Here is a 26,442-nt window from a genome sequence, read left to right as displayed (position 1 = left end):
CTTAGGATTAAGAAAAAAAATACAAATCAAACATTTTGCATGCAACTGTACTTTAAATTTACAATTGAGGTAAAGTTTGATCGGAACACCAACATAAAAAAATAAAAAAAATGTTATAATTAGCATAAGAACCACGACGATCTGAAGGGAAAACAACGGAGTGATGCGATGCGAGGGAGAGAGGGTCTGGGATGGAAAACGGACCGATCATGGATAAAAGAGCCCGCAACCGCCGGTGCGGGAGATCATTAAATGAAAAGTTTTAACCCGGAGGTGACTAGTGCGCGTGGCTAAGGGGCCAACCGAAAAAGCATCAAAGTGCCAAACAAGTAAAATACTCTACGGAAGTATTTAGTTTTCGTGGCCTAAGAGCCGAAGGAAGAATTGTAAATCAAAGTGAAGTACACTATTGTTGACCCTGCCCGTGAAGTGTAGGCAGTCGTGTCGTTTGTGCGCCGTGCCTCCGGGTGAAACGCAAGCCGTTCGTCATCAGGCTTTGCATTACTAAATGACTACTAAGCCGCTCGTTATTAGGCTATGCGTAGTGCAGACATTGGCCGTTCGTTATTAGGCCCAGTGAATACTGAACCAGTCAGTGCAGTGGTAGCAGGAGCTACTACTGTGTTACGTGTTACCTGACTCACTGCGAATATGCGTTGTGTTCGCGGGATCGTGTTGGTTTGAAAGGTTTCGAAAAATATCGCCCTTGTATCGAAAATATCGTTAATTTTTATCACTAAAAATAACGTACTTAAACGTTATATTTTATGTGCCAGTAGTACGCAATAATTGTATTGTGAAACTGAATTGTTATTTATTTAACTTTTTACAAATTAAATGCAATAACAAAAGCACAACTTATAAAAAATCGTTTGTTATCGATATTAACTGCATATGCGTTATAAACGATTAAAACGATTATGGTTACGTTTTATTTCAATAATACGCATATTCGCAGTGAGTCAGGTAAAACAGTAGTGTGAGGCATACCCTATTCTCCCAGCGGGACGCCGCTGCGTCCGTCTACAGTCCAGTTGACCGTCGAAGATAGCCCCTCCCCTGGATCACCTCGCATCTCCCGTTTTCAAAGTCGACCAACGTAGAACAGTAGCAGCAACCACCCACGCACGCGGTGTGCCAGAAGAGCGTTTTTCAGCGAAAATGCGTAAGTAGTACAAAAAGTGAAATACTAACCCTTTTTCTGAAAAAAAAAAATAAAAAAAACTTCCTTTGCGTGTCTTGAAGTTTGCTTGCTTATGCTTTTGTTCTGCTCAGTAACCATTGGTGTGGGAAGAAAGTCCGCCATTTTGAAGGTTTTTCCAGGAGACCAACCGGGACGACCCAAGCCGGTAAGAAAGAAAGGCTATTGTGATATAGAGTTATTCATTGTACAAAAGATTTGTAACAGTGCCCTATCTCCAATTTGTTATAACAGACACGCACTACATTTAAAGCCATTCGAGATTATTTATTCATTAAAATCCACAGAATGGACTTACATTGTATATTGTGCACTTTGCTATAATTCATTCATCCCACAATGGAGTAGAATCACCTAACGTCGCCAGTGTCGTTTGCGTCACATTACTTGATCTCTGTACATTGGATGTTCCAAGATCTGCAGTATTATTAGTAACAATTTGTCGTTGACTACTGCTTCGATTTGCGAAATTACTGTGGGCACGATTTTCGGCATGTGAGTTGTGAGTTGCACTGAAATAAAAAGAAAAAAAAAACTATTTTAAATTGGCATATACATCTATTTCATCTTTTGATAAGTGTTATGTACAAAAACAATTTGTTCATCAGGTTGGTAAACCAATAAATAATTTTTATTACAGCTCAAACACAGTCTGTATTATTTCATCAATGTTATTTAAATAAAAAAATAGCGGTTAAATTGGAATTTATCAGATCTCGCTGCTCGATTGGTTCCCAAGATGGTTGTTTCCGCGTATCTCTATACTCCGAGTATTTCTAGTACTGACATCCTTCAAATAACGATTGAGAGTCATTTTATATTCATCGCAAAGCATTATGCCTCCACCTGATTTTACCACCGGAATCAGATGTGTTCCCCACTGACTGCTATCAACTCTAATAATAATTTCGTTTTTTCTATTTGGTTTAATTCCGAAGCAAGCTGTTGCTGAAATTTATACGGAACTTGCCCGGGTTTTTTAAAAAGTCGGTTCAACCTCATCCATTAATTGTAAATTTACTGTTGCGTATTTGTTATGATACAGGGCCGTAGCATTCGTGTCTCGAGCGCAAGTTTGGTAACTCAGGCTCAAAACTGGCAACGATGTTATTTACGATAGTCAAACGCATCCCAAACGCCAGCAAAACAAAGCCATGTGTATGTGTGCTTCAGAACTTGACCCTTCTTTATCGACAGACTTCGCAGCCGGTTATTAGAGTACATGAAAACTACACAAGGTTCCTATTAACTCTGTAGCGGCATCGCCCAGTCGAGATTCGAACATACGACGACTGGCTTGTTAGGACAGCATCGTACCCCGGAACTAACTGGGCGAGCTTCCCAAACAGATACATGAAATTTTTACCTAACAACGGTGGCGCCTCTTTCTAGGTATGAAGTGGGGAAGGCAAATGAGGAAGCGTCCAACATAGCTCCAACCATCTCAAGCCCCTACCTAGCGCCTTCATGCGGCCTTACCCGGTAATGCTCCATTGAGTAGCCAAGCTAGGAGGTGCGATGCAGGGTGGTTCCCGGCTGCCTGTTCTAAAACTGCATATTTGGGTGATGGCCGAACCACACGACATTGTTAGTAGGTAAGCTAAATATAAGTTATTTTAATTATTTGTTTCGTTTTAGCTCATGGAGCACCTCCTACTATACAGTGATAACTCTGGCCGAAACATGTTTAAATAATGCTCATGGATATTAGAGATGGTAGGGTGACGGAAAATTTAACCGAAACCCGCACCCGTACCCGCCGGGATCGGGAATTGAAATAAATTAATTTGCGGGTTCGGATCGGTTACGGGTTCTTAATTTTCTTTTTTGAAACCGGGTACAGGTCGGGTCGGGTATCTCTATTAACCACATTTAACACTAAAGATGGTCGGGTACCCGTGTCCGTACCCGTACCCGACGGGTTCCGGCCGGGTTCGGGTATCAAAAAAAAACTTGCGGGTTTGGGTCGGGTACGGGTTTTTAATTTTTTTTTTCTTAATCATCGGGTCGAGTTCGGGTATTTAAAATTTTATACCCGACCATCCCTAATGGATACCTGAAGAAAAAACTAAATTGATAATGAAAGCACTTATGGAAACTCAAATGATGCAACTCTATTATATTCGAAGGACTGGTGTTGAGATTTTTCTATTTTTGCCCATATATACTTCATTTCATCGCGGCTGTTCAAACCTCGGCAAAATTTTGCCGACATATATGCTTTTTTAAAGTGAGTTACGTCCTTTTAAGTGCCGTAAGTACTAAAAACAATGTTAAATCGACGAAACACTCATTGCAAACCATTTGTTAAACTATCAGTTCACGGAAAAACATGTAGAAATTGCTCTACACACATTCACAGTTCTTCGAAAATAATAGAGTTGCATCATTTGAGTTTCCATAAGTTGTTTCATTATTAATTTAAGTTTTTCTTCAGGTATCCATTAGAGATGGTCGGGTATAAAACTTTGAATGCCCGAACCCGACCCGTACCCGATTAAGAAAAAAAATTAAAAACCCGTACCCGACCCGAAGCAAGTTTTTTTTTGATACCCGAACGCGGCCGGAACCCGTCGGGTACATCATCTATCAATATTTGATACCGCCATCCGGGGTGAGATTGTGACACGGGGGTGAGATTGTGCCAAAAACCAAAAATTTTTATTTGTGAAAATTTATTATATCTATAAAAACTGGTAACCTAAATTCAAAATATTGATGAACATAACACATTTATTCATAACTTAGAATGGAACACAGATAATATTAGCAAACTATTTAGCCTAAACAGGGTTTCAAAGTTCGCGATCAAAAATACGCGGAAATAACGCTTGTAAAAAATGTCCCGCATAAACCAACCCGGTTGGTAAACGGCTAGATAATGCGGAATATAGACCCCATAGTGGTCGTTAGCCTCTTATCCAGCAACTCCGATCCCGACCTCCTCGTGGTACCAGCCGGAATACGAGCAACCCTAGCGGAGATCGGGTAACCAACCCCGGTGGAAACTAAGGTCGTATACTAACCGGGAATAGTGCGTCTCGGCACTATGAGATGGCAGCCCCATCGCGAGACTCGGTAGTGTTGCCCCAGTACGGCTACACACCTAAACTAAACTTAACTAACAACATTCAAGCATCTTCGGAGCGGAATATTCGGCATCGACCTAGGCGACGAAATAAGGACGACGAATGGAGACTCGGGACTTGGAACTGCAGATCGCTAAATTTCGCAGGTTGCGAGCGGGTGCTGATTGAACAGCTGGAACCCCGCAAACTCGGCATCGTAGCTCTGCAGGAAATCTGTCGCAAAGGAGAGAAGGTATGGAAGATCCGTGGCGGAAAGGCCCAGTTTTACCAGAGCGGTGGCGCTACCAACGAACTGGGAACGGGCTTTGTAGTGCTGGGCGGAATGCAGGATCGCGTGATAGATTGGAAGGCGATCAACGAGAGAATGTGTGTATTGAAGATAAAGGGCCGTTTCTTCAATTATAGCATCATTAACGTGCACTGCCCGCACGAAGGTAGACCCGACGATGAGAAAGAAGCGTTCTACGCGAGGCTGGAGGCAACGTACGACAGCTGCTCGTCACGGGACATCAAGATCGTCATCGGGGATATGAACGCCCAGGTCGGTAGGGAAGAAATGTATAGACCGGTGGTAGGACCCCATAGCCTGCACACCGACACAAATGATAACGGCCAACGATGTATAAACTTCGCAGCTTCCCGAGGCCTGGTGATCCAAAGTACCTTTTTCCCGCGCAAGGATATCCACAAAGCCACCTGGAGATCACCTGACCAACGTACAATGAACCAAATTGACCACGTTCTCATAGAGGGCCGGTTCTTCTCTAACATCACGAACGTACGCTCCCGTCGGGGTGCGGATATTGATTCTGACCATTACCTAGTAGCAGTACATGTGCGCTCAAAGCTGTCCACCGTATACCGGACACGTCAAAGCCGTCCTCCTCGGCTGAACATTAGGCAGCTAGATAACCCACAAGCTGCCGAGAACTACGCGCGAGTACTGAATGAGGCACTGCCTTCTTCCGAGGAGTTAGGTGCTTCAAACCTCGAAGACGGTTGGGGCAGAATACGCTCGGCCATCGGAGAGGCCGCTACCGCGGCACTAGGTATTGAGCCTCGGAGTACACAAAATGATTGGTTTGATGGGGAATGCCAACAAGCGGTGGAGGAGAAAAAAAATGCTTGGAAAAATTATCTAAGTATTGCCACTAGAGAGAACCTGGCCAAGTACCGACGAGCTAGGAACAAGTTGACCACGATCCTGAGGAGAAAAAAGCGCCAAAAGGAGGACAGAGATCATGAAGAATTGGAGCAACTATTCCGAGCTAATGACACGCGCAAGTTTTATGAGAAGGTGAACCAAACTCGGAAGGGCTACACACCGAAACCTGACATGTGTAGGGACGAGGGAGGGAATCTAATTACAAACGAGCGCGAGGTGGTCGACAGGTGGAAGCAGTTCTTCGATGAACACCTCAATGGCGAAGTCGCAGAAGGAGGCGGAACGGAAATTAACCTAGGAGCGCCCACGGAAGATAGTGATGTCCTAGCACCTGATCTCCAAGAAGTCAAACGAGAAATCAGGTTGCTGAAGACCAATAAAACCGCTGGGAAGGACCGCCTACCGGCAGAGCTTTATAAACATGGCGGGGAAACGCTAGCAAAGGCTCTACACTGGGTTATTTCGAGGATTTGGGAGGAGGAAAAGCTACCGGAGGAATGGATGGAAGGAGTGGTTAGTCCCATCTACAAAAAGGGTGATCGGCTAGACTGCTGCAACTATCGTAGTATTACGCTGGTAAACGCCGCCTACAAGGTACTCTCCTGTTACGCCGGCTGTCACCGATAGCACAAGGTTTCGTAGGGAATTATCAGGCGGGTTTCATGGGGGCTCGCGCAACTACGGACCAAATGTTTACTATCCGACAGATCTTGCAGAAATGTCGGGAGTACAACGTGCCCACGCATCACATCTTTATCGATTTTAAAGCAGCATACGATACAGTCGATCGAGACAAGCTATGGCAGATAATGCACGAATACGGTTTTCCGGACAAACTGACGCGACTGATCAGAGCTACATTGGATCGAGTGATGTGTTTCGTACGCATCTCTGGGACACTCTCGAGTCCCTTCGAGACGCGACGAGGGTTGAGACAAGGTGACGGTCTATCCTGCATGCTGTTCAACATCGCTCTTGAGGGGGTGATCCGACGAGCGGGCATTGAAACGAGAGGCACGATTTTTACCAAGAGTAGCCAACTTCTAGGCTTTGCAGATGACTTCGATATCATTGCCAGGAACTTTGCGACGGCGGAGGCAATCTACGCCAGACTGAAAGCGGAGTCTAGGAGAATTGGGCTAAAAATAAATGCGTCGAAGACCAAATACATGAAAGGAAGAGGCTCAAAGGAAACAAATGCGCGCCTCCCACGGACGGTAACCGTTGACGGCGACGAACTAGAAGTGGTAGAAGAGTTCGTGTATTTGGGATCGCTGGTGACCGCGGACAACAACACTAGTAAGGAGATCCAGCGGCGCATCCAAGCGGGAAATCGGGCCTACTTTGCCCTTCGTAAAACGCTACGATCAGGAAGCATACGCCGCCGCACGAAGCTAACAATGTACAAAACCATTATTAGACCGGTAGTTCTTTATGGACTTGAAGCCGTGACGCTGCTTACGGAGGACATACGCGCCCTTGCCGTGTTTGAGCGGAAAGTGCTGCGGACGATATTTGGCGGAGTACAAACTGAAAGCGGAGAGTGGCGGAGGCGTATGAATCACGAGCTACAGGCACTGCTTGGGGAGACTCCCATCGTACATCTAGCGAAAGTTAGCAGGCTACGGTGGGCCGGACACGTCGTAAGGATGCCGGACGACAGTGCGACGAAAACGGTCCTCTTCAACAACCCCACCGGCACCAGGAACAGGGGGGCCCAACGTGCACGATGGCTCGACCAGGTCGAAAGCGATTTGCGACTTCTGAGACGACTAGGAAATTGGCGACGAGTGGCCCAAGACCGAGTTGAATGGAGACGAGTGCTTGAAACAGCACGAGCCACCCCGGCTCTATGCTGCTGAAGAAGAAGAAGAATAAACCAACCCAAACAAGAAATCGCATCAACTTGCTATCTTGAAGGTATATAAACTAATCATTTACAATGTATTGAAAGGTTATTATGCGTTGGATAAGTTTTGATTACGAAAATAATATTTTTTGAAACTTTATACTTTTCGAGCTTCACGGGGGTGAGATTGTGCCAAGCCATAATGATCGATCCAATTTGTGGATTTCACATACACAACAAAAATACGTCAGTATACACCAGCACACTCACATTCTTTACTATTGAGTACATTGAGTATTTTGACAGATTAGATTGCATCATCCATTTTGGAGCAAACAACATCGTAGGTCTGCTAAATAATTTAAACTAATTTTTACTTTTTCTCCAGAAATTTCAGATACTTTGAATAAACACTCTAATATAAGACGAATATATTATACCATGTATAAACTGCCAGTTTTAAGGAGGGGGAGGGGGTGGGATAGGCCACATGTTCTGCGGCCGCGGGTTCTCGAACGAAGTAATGGTTACTTTTGTTAAATGATCAAATAGGTATGCCCCCTTAGGATACGCCCCTTCGTATATCTCCCCCTTGTTAACCCTAGAAACGCTACTGGCTATATAAAGGCTGTCCATTGACTACGAACTCATTTTTAGTTATTTCAGACCTCTCCGGGTTATTTTCGTTCATACTTTTTGTATGATGCGTTGTTTTTAGCCGATCCCTTGCCCCTAATAGTCCACTTACTTCATGGACGGCCCCATGTGAACTACTTTATACTGATATTTATGTGCATTGTTTATAAACATGCTAATGTAAATGGATTGATGGTAAATGGTTGAATAATGCGCTCCAGAACTACCACAAGGTTCCACAGCCTCTTATTTAGAAACTCCTATCTCTACCTCCTCGTGGTACCATCCGGGATACGTTCCTTAGTGCAAATCGGATAACCGGTGGAAACTAGGGTCGTATGCGAACAGAGAAGGGGGCGCTCATGCGAAGGCTGAGTGTAAACTCTCCGCCTGCAAATGACGGATCGTCCCAAGTAACAATTTCTGTGCTATAAAGCCGTAGGCATATTTTATAAGAGTTTTATGGTGGTAGTACTGAAGCTAATTTGTTTTTATAAAGCAACATATTGCATTAAATAAATTTATCTTCAAGATATCCTGAAATGGTTTGGGACGACCTTTTAAAACTCTTTCAATAGGCTATAATGGCGAATAAAGTACAATTAAGTTTGATAGGGATATATGAGTGTCAAATAAAACTCATTCATTAAAACCAAATGAAGCCCCTCAACAAAGGATTCAACTATGTCCTAAATACGTATTAAAAGACTCTTAGCCTTTTGGTTATCAGTTTGAGTCAATGTTAAAGCAATTATTAGTTTATCCCAAGCAGCAATATTAGCTTTTTGATAATCTCAATGCTGTTTTTACGACCATACTCTTAAATCTTCTTTTAAAGCTCGTAATCTAATCTATTCTAATCTCACACTAACGCAGCCAATTCTGGAAGGCATCCTGGAAAATGACGATTACTTGAATCAATCATTTTTCTTGTCAACGGCCAGGCCAACTGCGCAGCATGTACCGCAGAGAGAATTCCAAGGAATCAAGTGGAACTAGAAAAAATACCTAATTCCATCAAACTCCTTGAAATCAAGGGAAGGAAGAAAGCGTGGACCTCCCGTACCAAACGCTTCCCATATACATAGATAATGATTTATTTACAGTCGTTGGGAGTATCTTTGCTAATAAGGGTTAAGTGATACTCCGGACCCTCAGGGATGAACTAATGGCATTTAGACCAGAAGCCAGGCTGCAATTGGCCAAGGATATAGCGCCTTATTTCACTCTCTGAAAATAGATTAGTTTACCAAAAAAATAGTATAAATCATATAATACTTGAAATTAAAGTCGTGTGGTTTAATGGTTGCCTAAAACTACATTTGTAAGGTTAGGAACTGAAAACCGCACGACCCCGCACCTCCTAGCTTGGCTACTCAATTATACAAATTGAAGTATTTCCAGGTATGGCCACGTGGAGGCGCTAGGTAGGGGCTTGGGATGGCTAGAGCTATGTTGGGCGCTTCTTCCTAGTTGCCTTCCCCATTTCATACCCTAAATCTTCTTTTAAAGCTCGTAAACATGAAAAGTAATAACAAATCAACGAAAAGCCTTACTTAGAACCAGAGAGGGCAACGATAGAGGAGAGAGTTGGAACCAAGCTTTAAAATCATCTACAGATATCTAAGTTTTACTGCACAATATCCTATCGTAGTTTTATAGCGGTTGTTTCGACTTGAATGAGAACTATATATTTCAAAGCAGCAATTTGATTTTGATTGTATTCTTTGAACGGTTTTTATGGCCAAATAAAAAGCATCTGCCTAATAACATCTGTAAAATCATTTTAATGACTAGTGCTCTTCAGAAAAATTTTAAAACAATTTTCAGGCAAACTATAATGCTGCTTTAAACCGATTTGGATGTAGCCTCTATATTCTACAGGATTTTTTTCGAACTCTATAAGAGTAATGTTAAGTGCAAGTAGCTTTATTACACTGACTGAAAGCAGCAATAAAGTCAACTGGATTTTTCGATACTTGACAGCAGCCACCATAAACTGATATAGCTTTTCGTTCCGCTCTCCAAAACTATAAGGCATGAAACTATGCTAAATATGTTTAACTAGCCTGTTGTTGTTTAAACAACGCAAATAAATTCGATTAGGTAATCGTAATATCCTGTAACCAAACTGCATCGGCTGCATTCTGCAACACGAAAACACATCGATATCAACTTCATTTTTGCTGCTCTCTCTGCATTGATGCAATAGCTAGCATTTTTGTTTCAAATCTAACCTAATCTTCAAATCTAGCCTAGCCTAAAAAATAGGTTTTCGGTGATAATCTCTATACACTCTTCTTAACAACTGCAAAAAATATGCTTGGTAAGGGTATTACCTTTTCAAGAGCACTTTAAAACTGATAGATTTGTTGCGGCTTGACAAGCAACCACAATGAGATTAAGCTTGTATTGAGACGTTTATTGCTATGCCTTCTCATGGGAGTACTAAGGGAAGTTTGACGAGAGACGTTGCTTAGTTAACTGGTTTAACAGTATTTTTTAAGCAACAGCAATAAATGTTTTATTTGGCTTCGTCAAACCATTTTTGCCGAAAATCCATCTTATATTTATTATAAAACTGTTTATAAAACCGAACTATGCAAATACTTTTATGAAGCGCAAAATTGCTTTGAGGGATTGCATAAAGCTATTTTGAACCGTGTGAACCAACTGCAGTCTGGAAGATTCAGAAAAAAGAACAAAAGTTTTATTGCGGTTGTTTCTACAACCACTATAAAAGCTGCTGGCTATATACAACATCTTTCATTAAACCGCCCTAATCTTATTGTGGTTGCTGTCAAACCGCAACAAATCTGTTAGTTTTGTAATGTTTTTGAAGTGGTAATTCTCTGACCAAATAGATTTTTTCCTGCTGTTATGAAGAGTAAATAGTGTTTATCAAGGAAATCCTGTATTTTTGCTGGGCCATGTTGACATTTTGGAATTTTTCTTGACTCTAAAACAACAATTCAAGCTATTTCATGAGGATAAAGCAAAAATTGCCGAGATAAAAACATTAGCAATGCCTTTCTATGTTACACAATGGAACTAGAATGGTTTTGCTAGTAATTGGAAAAGACTAATCGGATTCATCTATTTTGTTTTTAAAAACTGGCTTTCTTAAAGTGTACTATTTTGAAGGCGCGTTCATTTTATCATCCTATCATCCCAATATTTACGATCAAATTTAATGCGTTTATGATGTGTAATTACGGAAGATGTTGAAAATTTTCAGTTTACTCAAACAGATCTTTTTTATTTGACAGTAAGTCTAGAACTTTCCTTTGTACGGCCACATACTTTCAAGTTAACAAAGCAGGCTGGCTGATTTAGGCTGGTTGGTACTTTATGTTTCATAGCTTTGTTAAATAAATCGAAGAGCTGCATCAGTTTCTGACAGCTGCTGTTAAACAACAACAAATCCAATTCACATTATAACTGCTTCCAGCGGAGCGTAATAAAACTACTCACGCTTAATACTACTCTTAGTAACTCTTAGTACTCTTAGTTTGTAAAAACCTCCTGTAAAATACAGAGGCTACATATAACTTGGTCTACAGAAGCATTATTGTTATTCCAAAAATTGCTTTAAAAACCATCTGAAGAGAGGGCACTAGGCATTAACATGGTTTTATAGCAGTTATCATGAAGAAGTTTTCATCAATTTTATAAATTTGGTCATTAAAACCGCTAAAAGAACACAGTAAAACTCAAATTCTTGCTTTTGAATACGGCTCTCATTAAAATCGCAATGACCGCCTTAAAACTACGATAGGATATTGTGCTGTAAAACTTAGAAGTATGTAGATGATTTTAAAGTTTGGTTCTAACTCTATCCTGTAGCATGGTCCTCTTTGGTTTTAAGTAAGGCTTTTCATTGATTTGTTATAGCCTTTCATGTTTACGAGACTTAAAAGAAGATTTAAGAATATGGTCGTAACAATAGTATAAAGATTATCAAAAAACTAATATTGTTACTTGGGGTGGTAGAAGCATGTTCGATGAACCTGAAAATACTGAGAATCTGAGCAGAGGGTCCAAAGCCCCAAAGGAGGATGGTTTCAATAGCTGTTATCCATGGCTAAAAGTAAAAACATGAATGGATGAACCCCTAATCCAAGGTGTCATGCGACCCGTGCCGAGGGATGAATGGTGGGGAGGGGTTCCATAAATACTCAGCCTCAAACGGAGTGTTGACGAGCCCCTCGTTGCGGCGAAAAAGTGAACAACGTACCTTTCCATTGCGAGCAAATACAACGGAATGATAATTCAATGCATACAAATGTAAACAAACCGATCATTAGTCAGCAAGAAGTAAAGTGCGCTAACATTAGAACACAGTAAATTATCAACGTTTTTGGTTTATAAATTATCAAGAGTTTATAGCAGTAGCAGTCGATCAATAGGATCAGTTTAGTTTGACAAATTGTAATTAAATTCGCAGTTGAAGATAAGTCTTTCAAGGTACGTCACACAAATAAATATTTACCGTTATGCTGTAGTTGCTAGTTCACATACCAGAAGTGTATATACTCATTATAAATCAATATACTTACCTGTAGATTGCCGTGTTGTCGCCGAGACCAATAGGATAAAAAACCTGTAAATAGAAACACTGAAAATGTAAGATACAGTTACATACTTACCTGATAAACTCAATTGTAATTATAACTAAAATATATTACAGCTCTGTAGCTGCTAAGTATAAGCAACTGACAAAACAGTGTTTGAGTATCCGCAACACGGAGCCTGTGGAGTACCAGTGCGCCCTCCACAGTAATCAGCTCTTACCGCATCATGAGGGGCTCTGATGCGGCGGACTCTTCTTTCCCCTCAACTCGTGGGATAAGCACAGCGAACTCGAAGCGCGAGTAAAAGTGGCAGAGTAAGAGACCGAGAGGATGCTTGTATCGCGGTCTGCACAAACGGATGCCTGACCATGCCGTACCCTCCCGACGGAGCAGTTCAACGACAACAAGGCATCCGCCAAACGCGCAAGGCAGTCCCCAGGGGAAGAAACCCCCACGGGCTCGAAGAAGCGCCTGATAGCAGAGGGTTGTAAGCCAACCGAAAAACCCACTCAGGGTAACAAGTCGTTGCTAGCGTCCGACAACCAATGGGAGTTGGTCAAAAAGTAGAAGGCCAGGAAGAAAGAGGCGGATCGAGCTCCACCGAAAGGGGCCAGGAAAAAGAGGAGCAAAGGCGATGTCCTTATCCTCAAAACTGAGAGGCCGAAATATTCGGAAGTTTTAAAGGCCATGAGAGGGCATGATCAGTTGAAGGGTCTTGGCGCGGAAATGCGGAGTATCCGCCGCTCTCGCACAGGCGACATGATCCTTGAACTCAAAAAGAATGCCACTGAAAAGGGTTCTGCTTACAAAGCGCAGGCAGAAAAGGTCCTTGGCGAAAGCGTGCAGATCCGCGCACTATCGCCCGAGATGACTCTCTAGCTTAAAAACCTGTACGAGATCACCCAAGCGGGCGAACTAGCACGACCTATTAAGGAGCAATGTAACGTGGTGGTGACTACCGAGGCAGTTCGTCTGCGTAAGGGACCGGCGGGAACCCAGGTAGCAACTATAAGACTTCCACTGGAAGACGGAAATGCAGCCCTGAAAGTGGCTAAGCTGAAGGTGGGATGGTCCGTGTGCCCACTGAGCGTGTTCCAGCAGTCGGAGGCCTGCTTCCGGTGCTTTGAGAGAGGGCACAGGTCCTGGAGCTGTAAGGGGCCAGACCAAAGCCACTTGTGTAGGAGATGTGGCGGTACGGGCCATATAGCGAGGGACTGTACTGCGCCACTCAAGTGTCTGATATGTACCGGCCAACGGGACGCTAAGCACACAACAGGAGGCTCGAAGTGCCCGGCAGGCGCGCCGGCGACTAAAACACGGGCGTAGTGCAGGTAACGCAACTGAACTTGAACCACTGCTACGCGGCCCAGTAGCTGCTGTAACAAGCAGTTACTGAGTCGTTGACGTACATTGCAATCATCTCGGACGCATACCGCATCCCTGCCGGAAACGGTAACTGGGTGTCGGATAGGTCCGACACAGCGGCTATATGGACGACAAGCAGGCTCCCGGTTTTAGAGGTTGTGTCAACTGCAGACGAGGGATTTGCAGTTACCAAAGATGGTGGAGTGTTCTACTGCAGCTGTTATGCTCCGCTGAGTTGGTCTATCGAGTAGTTTACGCGGATGGAAAGACCGAGTATCAGTTGTGCTGACTGGTCTAAGGCCGTTGGTTGTGGCGGGCGACTTTAACGCTTGGGCGGTAGAGTGGGACAGTCGTCGCACGAACCATAGGGGCCGGAAGCTCTGGCAAAGCTCAAGGAAAAATATTTCCAGAATCGTGTGCTATGCTACAAAACAGAGGAGGGTCAGAAGTGCGTTCCAATCACCGCAGGGGTTCCGCAAGGTTCCATACTGGGCCCGGTGTTGTAGAACGTCATGTATGATGAGGTGTTGAAGCTAAAGTTCCCGGTAGGGATGGTGATAGTTGGCTTTGCGGACGACATCACCTTGGAAATCTACGGTGAATCTATCAGAGAAGTTGAGTTGACGGCTGCCCACTCTATAAGCATTGTTGAGGATTGGATGCGGTCCAGAAAACTGGAGCTAGCGCATCATAAAACGGAGGTTATCGTGGTGAACAACCGCAAGTCGGTGCAGCAAGCAAATATCAGCGTCGGGGACTGCACTATTTCGTCAACGCGGTCCTTAAAACTCCTGGGAGTCATGGTCGACGACAAGCTCAAGTTTGGGAACCACGTCGACTATGCCTGCAAGAAGGCTTCCACAGCTATTTCGGCATTGTCTCGTATGATGTCTAATAGCTCTGCGCTATATGGCAGCAAGCGAAGGCTATTAGCCAACGTGGTCCAGTCCATACTTAGGTTGGTGGACCGGTGTGGTCATCGGCGTTAGGTACCAAAAGCTATCTAGCCAAACTGGAAAGCACCTATCGTCTCATGTGCTTGAGAGTGGCGAGTGCGTATCGCACAGTTTCACAAGACGCAATCTGCGTCTTAGCGGGTATGATGCCTATTGGCATCATCATCAGCGAGGACGTAGAGTGCTGCAACCAACGTGGAATTAGAGGCATACGGAATACCACAAGATCGGCCTCGATGACCACATGGCAGCGGGCATGGTCTAATTCCACAAAAGGTTGGTGGACACATCGACTTATCCCGGAACTATCCGGGTGGGTCAACAGGCGCCACGGCGAAGTCAACTTCCACCTGACACAGATTCTGTCAGGGCATGGTTGTTTCAGACAGTATCTGCACAAGTTTGGGCAAGCGGAGGCTCCCACGTGTCCCGAATGCGTGGATGTTGAGGAAACTGCAGAACATGCTTTCTTCACATGCCCTCGTTTCGCGGGCGCGAGAAGCAACATGATGGTAGTGAGCGGACAGGACACTACTCCGGATAACTTAGTCCAAAGGATGTGTTCCAGCTCGGACGTCTGGGGAGCGGTCAATGCGGCAGCTACCCAGATTGTACTTGAGCTACAAAACCGCTGGAGAACCGATCAACGGCGAATAAACAGCCTATAGTAGTTAAGTCCAGTAGTCACCTAAGCGAGTGCGTTAAGCACAATAGCCCCTCCCTGAAGTAATACCGATAGGGTGGTGTCAGGGGAGATTGAGGCTGGAGATTCGAGAAGGGTTTTAGTGGGTCGGGATCCTCACGCCTCATTGGGGGTCGGGAAATCTAAACCCCATTCCCTGAGTTGTCTTCTCAGGTGTCTGATAGTACCGTATCTTCTAAGGTGCTCAGCAGATTTCCCTACTCGAAGAGAAAGCTAATGTTCACTGTTTAGGTTTTTAACCAACCAAATGTTTTCACCCCCTTCTAGGGGGTGACATTGTGCCAAAGTTCATGCACTTCCAGTAAAATTAGGTTTCATTGTAACTAAACCATCTCTACGGTAGTTGTTAATTGAACAATTTAGTATATATTGACAGGTTTGAAATCAGCTTTGTTCCTAAATTGTGTATGTGTAAAAAAAACAAAAAGAACAAAACGATATGGCACAATCTCGCCCCAGATGACGGTAAATATAAATATATAAATAAATTAGATATTTTATCAAATGCACTTACGTCCTTTAAACTTTCAAACTAGACTTACCAGCAGCTGTAAAGATCATGTAATGTAGTGTCTGAAATGTGTAGAGGTTTTTTCGTGAACTGGTGGTTTAACACGTGGTTTGAAATGAGTGTTTCGTCGATTCAACATTGTTTTTAGTACTTACGGCACTTAAAAGGGCGTAACTCAAATTTCCACCATAGGAGGATTTTGAAAATTTCCTGAGATGCAGTAAAACCTCACGAATCGACTGGTGAGATCCGATTTCATGGAGCATTTTTTTATAATAACGGTCTGGGGGAGCACCGTGAAAATAATTCTGTATGGATACGCTTGTTTACCGTTTCATTGTAAGTGTAGTGAAAAGATGTGCTACTGATAAAATTAGATCGAATTGGTAAAATCCTTTCAACGTGGGGGAACGATTGGTAATAAAAACAATCATCAATTTCTGTAATGTAACAGGAAAGCTACGGTTTGTGTTCTTGATTTTGTTAAATTGTTTCAAAATGCACATAGAAATAACTCTGAGATCTATTAAGGATTCTTTTGTTTGTTTATTTCCATAGTAGCGTAAAGGAAACCCTTTATCTATCAAGGATTGAACATATACAATGTAACCACTTTGATAAATATTACATATAACGCAAGTTCATTGTTATACAGAACTCGATAGCTGGTACAATTTGGATTTGTTGCGCCTTAAACGCAAAAGAAACGAATGGTACAAAATGTTTTGTAAAACAAATAAAAGCGATCATTGGTACAATTATACCGTTTCGTGGAATATGTATTCACAGTCTCTAAACAAGTCACGGAGTGCATATCTATATATGGGAGATGCATTAGCCTTCGCCCCCTCCCCAATCTTCGCCCCCAGGTCAAAATTGTTTATACTATATATCTCAACTCACTAGTATTTTTCGACTGAGATGTAATTATCGAATGATTGGGATTTTGGCCGTTCAGTCATTAAATTTTAGTAGACGTTATATTTGTCTTTTTACGCCAACGTTTCGACCCGGATTTGGATCTTCATCAGGGCTTCTACGAACGGGTACTTTTATTAACTGTTGTTATCTGGGTTATAATTTGTTTGTTACTTACAAAGTGTTGATCGTCTTTGTCTAAATTCTTTTAGCCTACAGTGTTGTCTGGTTTTGGATTTTGGTACAATTTGGTTTACTACATAATGTTTAAGTTAATCAGAATTTAGTAAAGATTTCTAATTGTGTATACAATGCTGTTTAAACTTACTGGTAACTGTCATTTGTTTGCATTATATTTATTACTATTTTAACCTGTCGTGAATTGTTCTTCCTATGTGGGGCACGATACTTTTACTATTGGCTTAATTTTAATTGTGCTATTTTTTATTGGTTTGTATTCGTGATGTTTATTTGTGTTTGTGTCTGGTCCTGTGTTTCTGTGTTAGTGTTTGCCTGTGTGGTTGTTTTTCTACTATTTTGTTTTAGTGTGTTTAGTATTCCCGTATAACATATGTTGATTCCATCTGTGTCGGAGCGTTTGTTGATGTTGTTCGTAGTCATTATATGACATACTTCCAGTATCGGTAGTCGTGTTGGTTTGTTGCTGTGATCCAGAATTGATGCTTGTTCTAAGTCGAATCGGTGGTTTGTGTTGATGCAGTGGGTGATCATAGCTGTTTTTTCCTTCAGTTGTTCAAGTTGTATTTGTCTTGTAGTTTGATCCTGTATTTGTACGATTTTTTCCAGTTTGTTTGTATCCGATTTGTGCTCAGATAATCTTGTTTTTAGTTTGTTGGTTGTTAGTCCAACGTACATAGCTTTACATTCCTTGCATTTTGTTCCATATATTACATTGTGTGCCTGTAGGGTGTCTTGTTTTCCTTTTATTGTACGGTATAGCCAGTCGACGTTATAGTTATTGTAGTGCGCTATTTTAATATTGTTGTAATCTTTTGATTTCTCAATTAGCTTTGTTATTTTTGGTGTTAATTTGTCTATATATGGAATGGATTTGTATACTTCATTGTTGTTTTGGTTTTTGTCTGCGCTTCTATCTTCTTGTTTTCTATTGACTAATCTATTTATGAGTCGTTTTGGGTAGTCGTTTTTGCTTAGCTCCTCGGTTATTATCTTGTTTTTGTCTATTTGAGTCATTGTTGTTGTTAGTCTATTTACTCTGGATACTAAATTGCATGCTGTGTTTATTTTTTGGTACATTGGATGCATTGAGTGGTAATTTATAAATCGTCCTGAAGCTATAGGTTTTTTTTTGTACCATTCCGTATCGAATGTCTGATCTATATTTCGAATGATCAGCATGTCCAAGAATGGTAACCTCCTATCTATTTCTACCTCGACAGTGAACTGTAATTTCGGGTGGTAACTGTTGAAAGTATTAAGGACATTTTGTATCTCTTTCGTTGGTATTAGTAGGAACAGATCATCTACATATTTCTTTACAACCGGTATGGAAATATTAACATTTTTTAAAACCTTATCAATTAGCATGTTCATAACCCAATCTGCTAGAATGGGCGACAAAGGGTTACCCATTGCGGTTCCACTAAGCTGCTGAAAGTACTGTTGTCGGAATTCGAAGTAACTGGCATCCATGCAGTATTCGATCATCTCCCAAAACAAGTCCAGATTGATGTTAGTGTATTTCCTTATGGTAGGCCAGTTTGTGTGTATAGCTTTACTTACACTGATAATAAAACTTGGTATATGGTACGAAAACGAGCGTTTGCTTTACGAATTCTTTCGTTGTTTTCTACCACGAAGTAGATTCGTAAAATCAATCCTGAATGTTTTGTATATACTAACAAAGCTACATTCGTACGAATTATTGCATTTTACGAAATGGTTCGTAGATTTTACGAGCGCACGAAAAGACTGTCGATAAAAATAGTACTAGATTTCACTATTTTCCGATAGGTGTCAGTATGCTACATTACCGACATCTATCGAAAAATAGCGAAATCTTTACTATCTCTGAAAAAAGCTGATTTTATCGGGAATCGAACTGAGCTCGTTTGTCATACTTCTTTACGAACAGCCGACGGCGCCGCAAACCACAGAACCACAGCTGCTGCATACCAAGAAGGTCATGATTGCACAAGTCTATTTTCTCTTCATATAATCTTAGTATCCCGTTTTCGTCGATAATGATGCCAGACAACAACCGTGCATCAAATGGGCGTTGATGCTAGACAGCTACAAATGTGCTCTCGTAAAAAATACGAACCATTCGCAAGAATAACATTTGCGGTAGACAATAAGCCTACGAATGTTTTTAAATGGTATGAAATTATTTGTACCAGCTACGAATATAGTTTTACGAATTTTTTTTCAAGAACAATACGAAATTATATTCTCAGTGTACTAGTTCCTTTGGTATGATTACAAATTGTTTACAAATATACTCGAGAACTAATCAAGCAAATGAAACAAAATATGACATGTGGGTGTTTTTGGAGACAAGAATTTTTCTATGGTGAATTGAAACCTTTCCCTACTTTAGGATGGGGGGGGGGCTTCTATACAAATGAAATACAAATTTCCTCATGACTCGAGAATTAATTCATCAAATGGAACCATATTTGGCATGTGGGTGTTTTTGGAGGCATGAAATTTTTCTATGATGAATTAGGACCCCTTACCTTTTTAGGAGCGGGGGCTCCATTATAAATGAAATACAAATTTCCTCATAACTTGAGAACTAATCAAGCAAATGGAACAAAATATGACATGTGGGTGTTTTTGGAGATAAGAATTTTTCTATGGTGAATTGAAACCTCTTCCCGCTTCAGGAGTGGGGGCTCCCATACAATTGAAATACAAATTTCTTCATAACTCGAAAAGTAATCAAGGAAATGGAATCAAATTTGGCATGTGGGGGGTTTTGGAGGCAGGAATTTTTTTAATGATGGTTTGAGACCCCTCACCCCTGTGGTAGGGGGATAAGGACTATCATATAAATAAAACAGAAATTTTTAGAAACAGAAACAGTAACTCAAAAACTAATCGAACTCGAGAAATTTTAGACTGTTTCATAAAACATTAATCAATAACAAGACCATCAAAAACCATCAATAGTAACATTAGATAATTCAGCGCGAGACGGCTACAGGCCGCGATTGTTGCCGGCGACGTGCCGTCGGAAGCGCCGGCCACTGTGGGGGGCAGCCCCCCGTAGAGATCCCCTCTATCTAGATTTATTTATTTTCCTAGATCTACTGATCTCTATTACTTTCCTACAGTTGGGTCATCCCTGCGAAATGGTACTTTCTACGAAAAGATTTTCCGTGGAATGGTACATCCCGCGTTAGGTTTTTCGCGAAATGGTAATCTGCGAAATTCTATATTCCGCGTTATGGTCAACCGAGAATTGGTGTTCCGCAAAATGGTATTCGGCGAAATTGTTTGTAATGATGGCGAATATTTAAATGCTATCCGCTATATTTTATCAGGCCAAGCAATTGGGGGAGTTGTTTTCTACTTTACTGTGAGGAAAATGTGTATATTAAAACACCCATGAACTCCCCAGAAACTTGCAAAACTCAAGATTGTGACAAAGGTCATTCGAGATTCACGATTTATGTACAACACAGTTTAATTTGTGGCAATACGAAGTTTGTCGGATCAGCTAGTATGCTTATGAAACGCCATTAAAAAGCCGGTTTTGGCGAAATATCCGGCTATATTAGTGCCTGGAGATTTACAAAAGCATAAAACGTAACGCCTGTTGCGTAACGGTAAAACGTCAAACATAAAAAATGGGAAAAATATATGTTCATCCTTTTTATCTTCCCTCTCTGTTATCCTTATTCCTCTGTTGACGTTTTAATATTGCTTTTTTATAACTTTCCTTCTTCGGTGAGAATTGAACTCGCCGCCAGCCGCTATCGATTACACTCCCATATGTCGCTATGCAGGAATAGCGCAACGCCTTTACCGGTTGATCTGAAAACGGTAGTTGCGAGTCAGCTGCCAATAGCCCTACTTAAATTGCCGAAATTCTTCACTCGGGTGATTGGTTTGCTTAGCAAGGTGGAATGTAGCGAAAGATTCTGTTCTTCGCAATTCACCTGTAAGTTGCATTTTGGGGGAATTACCTACGTTGTATTTTGTTTTGATGTGATGGCATACATGTTGTAAACATATAAATATTATATTTACTAGCTGACCCGACAAACTTCATATTGCCACAAATTAAACTGTGTCGTTCATAAATCGTGAATCTCGGATGACCTTTATCACAATCTTGAATTTTGCAAGTTTCTGAGGAGTTCATGGGTGTTTTAATATACAAATTTTCCTCACAGTAAAGTAGAAAACAACTCCCCCCATCGCTCAGCCTGATAAAATAAAGCGGATAGCATTTAAATATTCGCCATCATTACGAACCATTTCGCCGGATACCATTTTTATTGTTGTTCACAGTCTTCAGTTCTGTACAGACTGTAATACTAGTTTGTACTATGTACTATGTACTATCAACTTAAATTAACAATTGCCTTTCTAAATCTACTTTTACTGATATTAAAGTCAAATACATGAGATACTTCGTTGAAAAGTCAACAACAAGCGTGCAACGGGTTATTCTGACCATACAATGTTCGGTGCGTTGGAGTCCAAAGCAACGTATAATTTCGCAAATTCCGACGAGGTGCATGAATGTTTAGCTGCTCCAGGAGGTAACTGCAATCCACTGTCCCTTTTAGTAGGTCGAATATAAACAGTCTGCGCGATACCACTCTCCTTTCAGCTAGCGTACTAAGTCTTATTAACTGACAGCGATTTTCATAAGACGGCAGTCGTATCGGGTTCTGCCATGGCAAGCGGCGCAGTGCAAATCGGATGAATGCACGTTGAACGCTTTCAATTTTAGTAACATGCGTGATAGAGTATGGAGACCAAACCGGTGCTGCATACTCCAGAATACTGCGAGCAAGAGAGCAATAGAGCGTTTTCAAGGCATAAATATCATCGAAATCAGTGGTATTCCTACGTATAAAACCAAGAATGGCGAAAGCTTTGGATGTAATTGTACTAATGTGCTCGTCGAACATTATCTTGCTGTCGATCGTAACGCCAAGATCCTTGATAGAGCTGCAGCGTTTTATATCGTTATCATGCATCTTGTATGTGAACTGATGCGGGTTACGAAGGCGGTAGAAGGAAATAATGTTGCATTTCGATATGTTCACTTCCATACCGTTTACAAGGCACCAATGCAGCAAGTTGTTTATGTCGCGTTGCAAAGCATCTCCATCGAGAGGGGATGTAATGGTTCTAAAGATTTTTAGGTCATCCGCAAATAACAATTTCTCCGATTCGATGCAATTACAAATATCATTCACAAAAAGCACAAAAATTAATGGTCCTACTGCCTTGGGGTACTCCGGATGGAATAGGAAAGCAGTAGGATTTAATTCCTTGAACACCCACGGAAGCAGTCCGGCCAGTCAAGTAAGAGTGCAACCAGTTACATATCCAATCCGGTAGACCAATACGCTTCATTTTCTCGATTGCTAGCACGTGTGGCACCTTATCGAAAGCCTTAGCGAAATCGATGTAAATTGCATCTACCTGTTGACGTTTCTCTATGCGCTTTATCACGTTAGTTACGAAGCACATGAGGTTAGAGACGGTGGAGCGATCTTTAACAAACCCATGTTTTTAATCGGTGATTACGTGGCGAACCGCTGCATAAAGCGAGTGATGAACTATTTTCTCAAAGACTTTTGCTATGATATTTAGAACCGAGATTCCTCTATAGTTTTCGACGTTGTTCGAGTTCCCAGATTTGTGAATAGGAGTAATTGAGGCATGCTTCCAAGCACAAGGGAAGACACCAGTGGTGAGGCAGCTGTTTAGAATAATTTTAAGAGGAAGAGCAAGAGTTGCAGCACATTGTTTTGAAAATAGCGGTGGTAGTCCATCACGACCCGGTCCTTTGGTGGTGTCTACTGCAGAGAGGGCCGACGAAACATCGCTTATCGATAGCCTCATTGGAGGCAAGTACAAGTCAAACATTTCTATATTTCGGATTGCTTCACGTTGGTTTGTCGGAGGATTGTTACAGTACACAGTTTGAAAGAAATCCGCAAATAGGTTTGAGGAGTCTTCTGCGTTATTCGCTGATGCGTCCCTATAAAAAATCAGAGGGGTTGTGTACAAGACACGACCGTATTTATATGTGTGACGCAGGACTACGTAAGTCTCTTTGTAGTGATAGTGGCATATATTCATGCTTGTAATCATTCGATTCTTCATGTATACATGCTATATGCAACATATATACATGCTACATGCGTTGTATGTAACATTTATCAAAGTAGTAACATTGCATACGTTCAATTCTCAAAAGATTGTGCAATTGAAAACAATTTAACAAAATCAAGAACAGAAACTATAACTTTCCTGCTACCTTACTGAAATTAAAGATTGTTTTTATTATCCATGGTTTCCCACGTTGAAGGAATTTTACCCATTCAATGCTATTTTATCAACAGCACATCTTTTCACTACACTTCTAATGAAACGGCAAGCATGCGTATTCATACAGAGTCATATTATAACCGAACACTACACCTGTAGCACATTTTTCCAACACAGACATCAAATTCGCTTAGGTTTAATCGTCACGCAGTAAAGAATTTGCGATCTGTTGGGACAACGAACTTGTGTCATTTTTTCTGGCATACTTCCCTAACACAGACATTAGATTGGACTAGGTTTAATCGCGTTCGTAAGAAATCTGTTGGCACGAGGGGGCTTTGTCACTCTCTCTGGCGTACTTTCCAAGCAAGGACATCAAAATGGTCTAGGTTGAACCGCGATGTTAAGAAATCTTGTTGAAATGAGGAAACTTTGTCACTTGTTTTGGCTTACTTCACAAGCACAGATATCAAATTGGTATAGATTTAGATCATCGTAAAGAATCTTCCAACCAGTCACGAAGCGAAAATTCTGGTAAAATATAGGTTTATTATTTTCAATTTTTCAATAGTTCAACATCAAGAATCCATACTTTTCTTCATTTGGGTCAATTCTTAGAAGATTTTCCGATCGATTGGTGTAAGAATATTGAAAATCGATTGGAAAACCGCTGAGATATTAGCGCTCAAAACCTTTCATTTTTCGTGAGGCTCGCATTTTTCGATTTTTTGGAATGACACCCTATCTCAAAACTTGCCGTAAGACGTAGTCCTACGTCAAAACAGTATTTGGAACTCCGCCGCCCTTTCTACGGCTTTTGGTGAAATTTCAGAAAGACGACGGGTCGCGCTTCACATTAGATTCAATTCTATGAATATATTCACGGTAAGCTGTATCACGTTGTGCTGCGTATTGTTGCTCGAGTTGACGGAGAAGCTGTTTGCTCTCATCAGATCTGTGTTTAAAATAACGTTTACGAGCTTTTCTTAAGCGATTACGAGCATTGTTTAGTCCAGCATTCCACCACGGCTGACGATTATGTGTCGTTTTACGTTTTCTTTTCATTGGAACGTGCTCGACGATCACCTGCGAAATTGCGTCATAGAAACGTAGAACTGCATCATCAGTATCACACTGCGCGAGTAGGATGCTCCAGTTGATACGCAAAAAGGCATTGTTGATAGCATTGTAGTCACATTGAGAAAAATCGTAGCACCAAACATCAGCAAGTTCTTCTCTATTGGAATTCCAAACGTCAAATATTAAAATAAACGGTTTATGATGTGCGTCAATTCTTAAGAGCGGTGAAGAAGGTGAAATAATTTCAGAGCAATACACATTGTTTACGAATGCTAAATCGAGTAGTCTGCCGTGCTGGTTAAGAAAGTTGAAAACTTGCATGAGTCCATTGCTCAAGAGTGTATTGGTCAAAATTGTTTCCTGCTCAGAAGACACATTGTTTGGTAGGTAGCTATTTAATTCAGAGTCGTGGTTCCAAATAAGGTTAGGTAAATTATAATCGCCCAGCAATACTACTAAATCTGTGCCTCTAACGGAATCATTAAGCTTTTGAACGCATTCACAATGTTCTTGGTAGATAGAAGGGTCAGAGCCCGGCTTGATATACACGCAGCATATGTACACACACTGTTTCGGCAGCTCTATGCAAACCGCAATCTGCTCTAATCGTTGATCGCCTGGAAGAGGTACTAGTCGACTTTTGAGGTTATTCTTAGTTGCAATTAGTACACCACCACCACGCTGTGAGGTACTAGTTAAGCTATTTCGGTCACATCTAAAGAAGTTGTAGTCAGAAGATAGTTCAGTCGATGAAACGTCATTACGAAGCCAAGTTTCCGTGAAAACAATGACATCATAGTCCGATGATGAAAGCGCGAGAGAGAGATCATTCATTTTTGTCCTTAGTTCTCGGACATTCTGATAGTAGATAGTAAGTGGAATTGTCCGAGTTGAATTGCATGTATTGTTATGGGTTTCGGGTGGAGCTGGTTTGTGTTGGCTTATGGATTCTCTTGAGGAGCCGTGTTCGTTATCACAAGGTCGACTGGCGCTGCAGTGGGTTTCCAAAAAATCCGTCTGGTGGTTGACTTATCCTCAAACGCGCGAAACACTATCCTGACTGGCCATGTACCAGGGTTCATAGCTTTATCTTTCAAGGCCTTCGACATACCCACCTTAAATGAGACGTAGTTAAGCGATCTTGATCCTCTACCGCGAGGAATCAGTTTTCCAACCGTTATGTTATTGGATCCGAGCCTTTCGGTAACCAAGTCTACCACACTTGCATCAGGAGCATCAGGCGAAATGCCTGATAAATAAAGCCAGAATTTATCATCAGCGTCATTGATCATTTCCGAAACAGTAGAGGGAGAGTGTGTATCCGTGTCGCGGGAAAGTTTGGAAGGTCTATTTGCCGTATCGTCAGTGTTGTCGTCCCAGTCTCTTCGTCTTTTGGCAGAATTAAAGAATGTCGGGTTGGGACTAAGTGTGAGAGGAGTCTTGGGAACCGAATCGATAAGGGTTTTAAAATTGGTACGAATCTCTTCTTTGATATCGTGCAAAATATCGTTGCGTATGTGGTCCTTCAGTTCAGCGATCAGCCGAACTGAATTGCGGAACACCAATTCTCGGTTGACCATAACGCGGAATATAGTTTCGCAGAATACCATTTCGCGAAAAACCTTACGCGGGATGTACCATTTCACGGAAAATCTTTTCGTAGAAAGTACCATTTCGCAGGGGTGATCCAACTGAAGGAAAGTAATAGAGGTCAGTAGATCTAGGAAAATAAATAAACCTATATAGAGGGGATCTCTACGGGGGGCTGCCCCCCGCAGCAGCCGGCGCTTCCGACAGCAGGTTGCCGGCAACACTCGCAGCCTGTGACCGACTCGCGCTGAATTATCTAATGTTACTATTGATAGTTTTTGGTGGTCTTGTTATTGATTAA

General features: G+C 41.7%; 1 protein-coding gene across 2 annotated transcripts in view; it reads right to left on the bottom strand.

Moving 5' to 3' along the window:
• Nucleotides 1-1,461: 1,461 nt before the first annotated feature.
• LOC128732916 (transcription elongation factor SPT6) overlaps nucleotides 1,462-26,442 on the bottom strand; it is a 298,517-nt gene continuing 273,536 nt past the window's right edge. The window contains exon 10 of one of the 2 annotated variants that reach the window (XM_053826368.1): nucleotides 1,462-1,713. In XM_053826368.1, the coding sequence (XP_053682343.1) occupies nucleotides 1,527-1,713 (187 nt within the window). In that variant the 3' untranslated portion in view covers nucleotides 1,462-1,526. The remainder of the gene's footprint in view (nucleotides 1,714-26,442) is intronic. The other variant, XM_053826367.1, reaches the window with a different exon arrangement.

The sequence above is a fragment of the Sabethes cyaneus genome, chromosome 1, assembly GCF_943734655.1.
Source record: "Sabethes cyaneus chromosome 1, idSabCyanKW18_F2, whole genome shotgun sequence".
NCBI classification, from domain to species: Eukaryota; Metazoa; Arthropoda; class Insecta; order Diptera; family Culicidae; genus Sabethes; species Sabethes cyaneus.
Note: the sequence above shows the minus strand (reverse complement) of the source record. Positions and strands in the feature narration are given on the sequence as shown.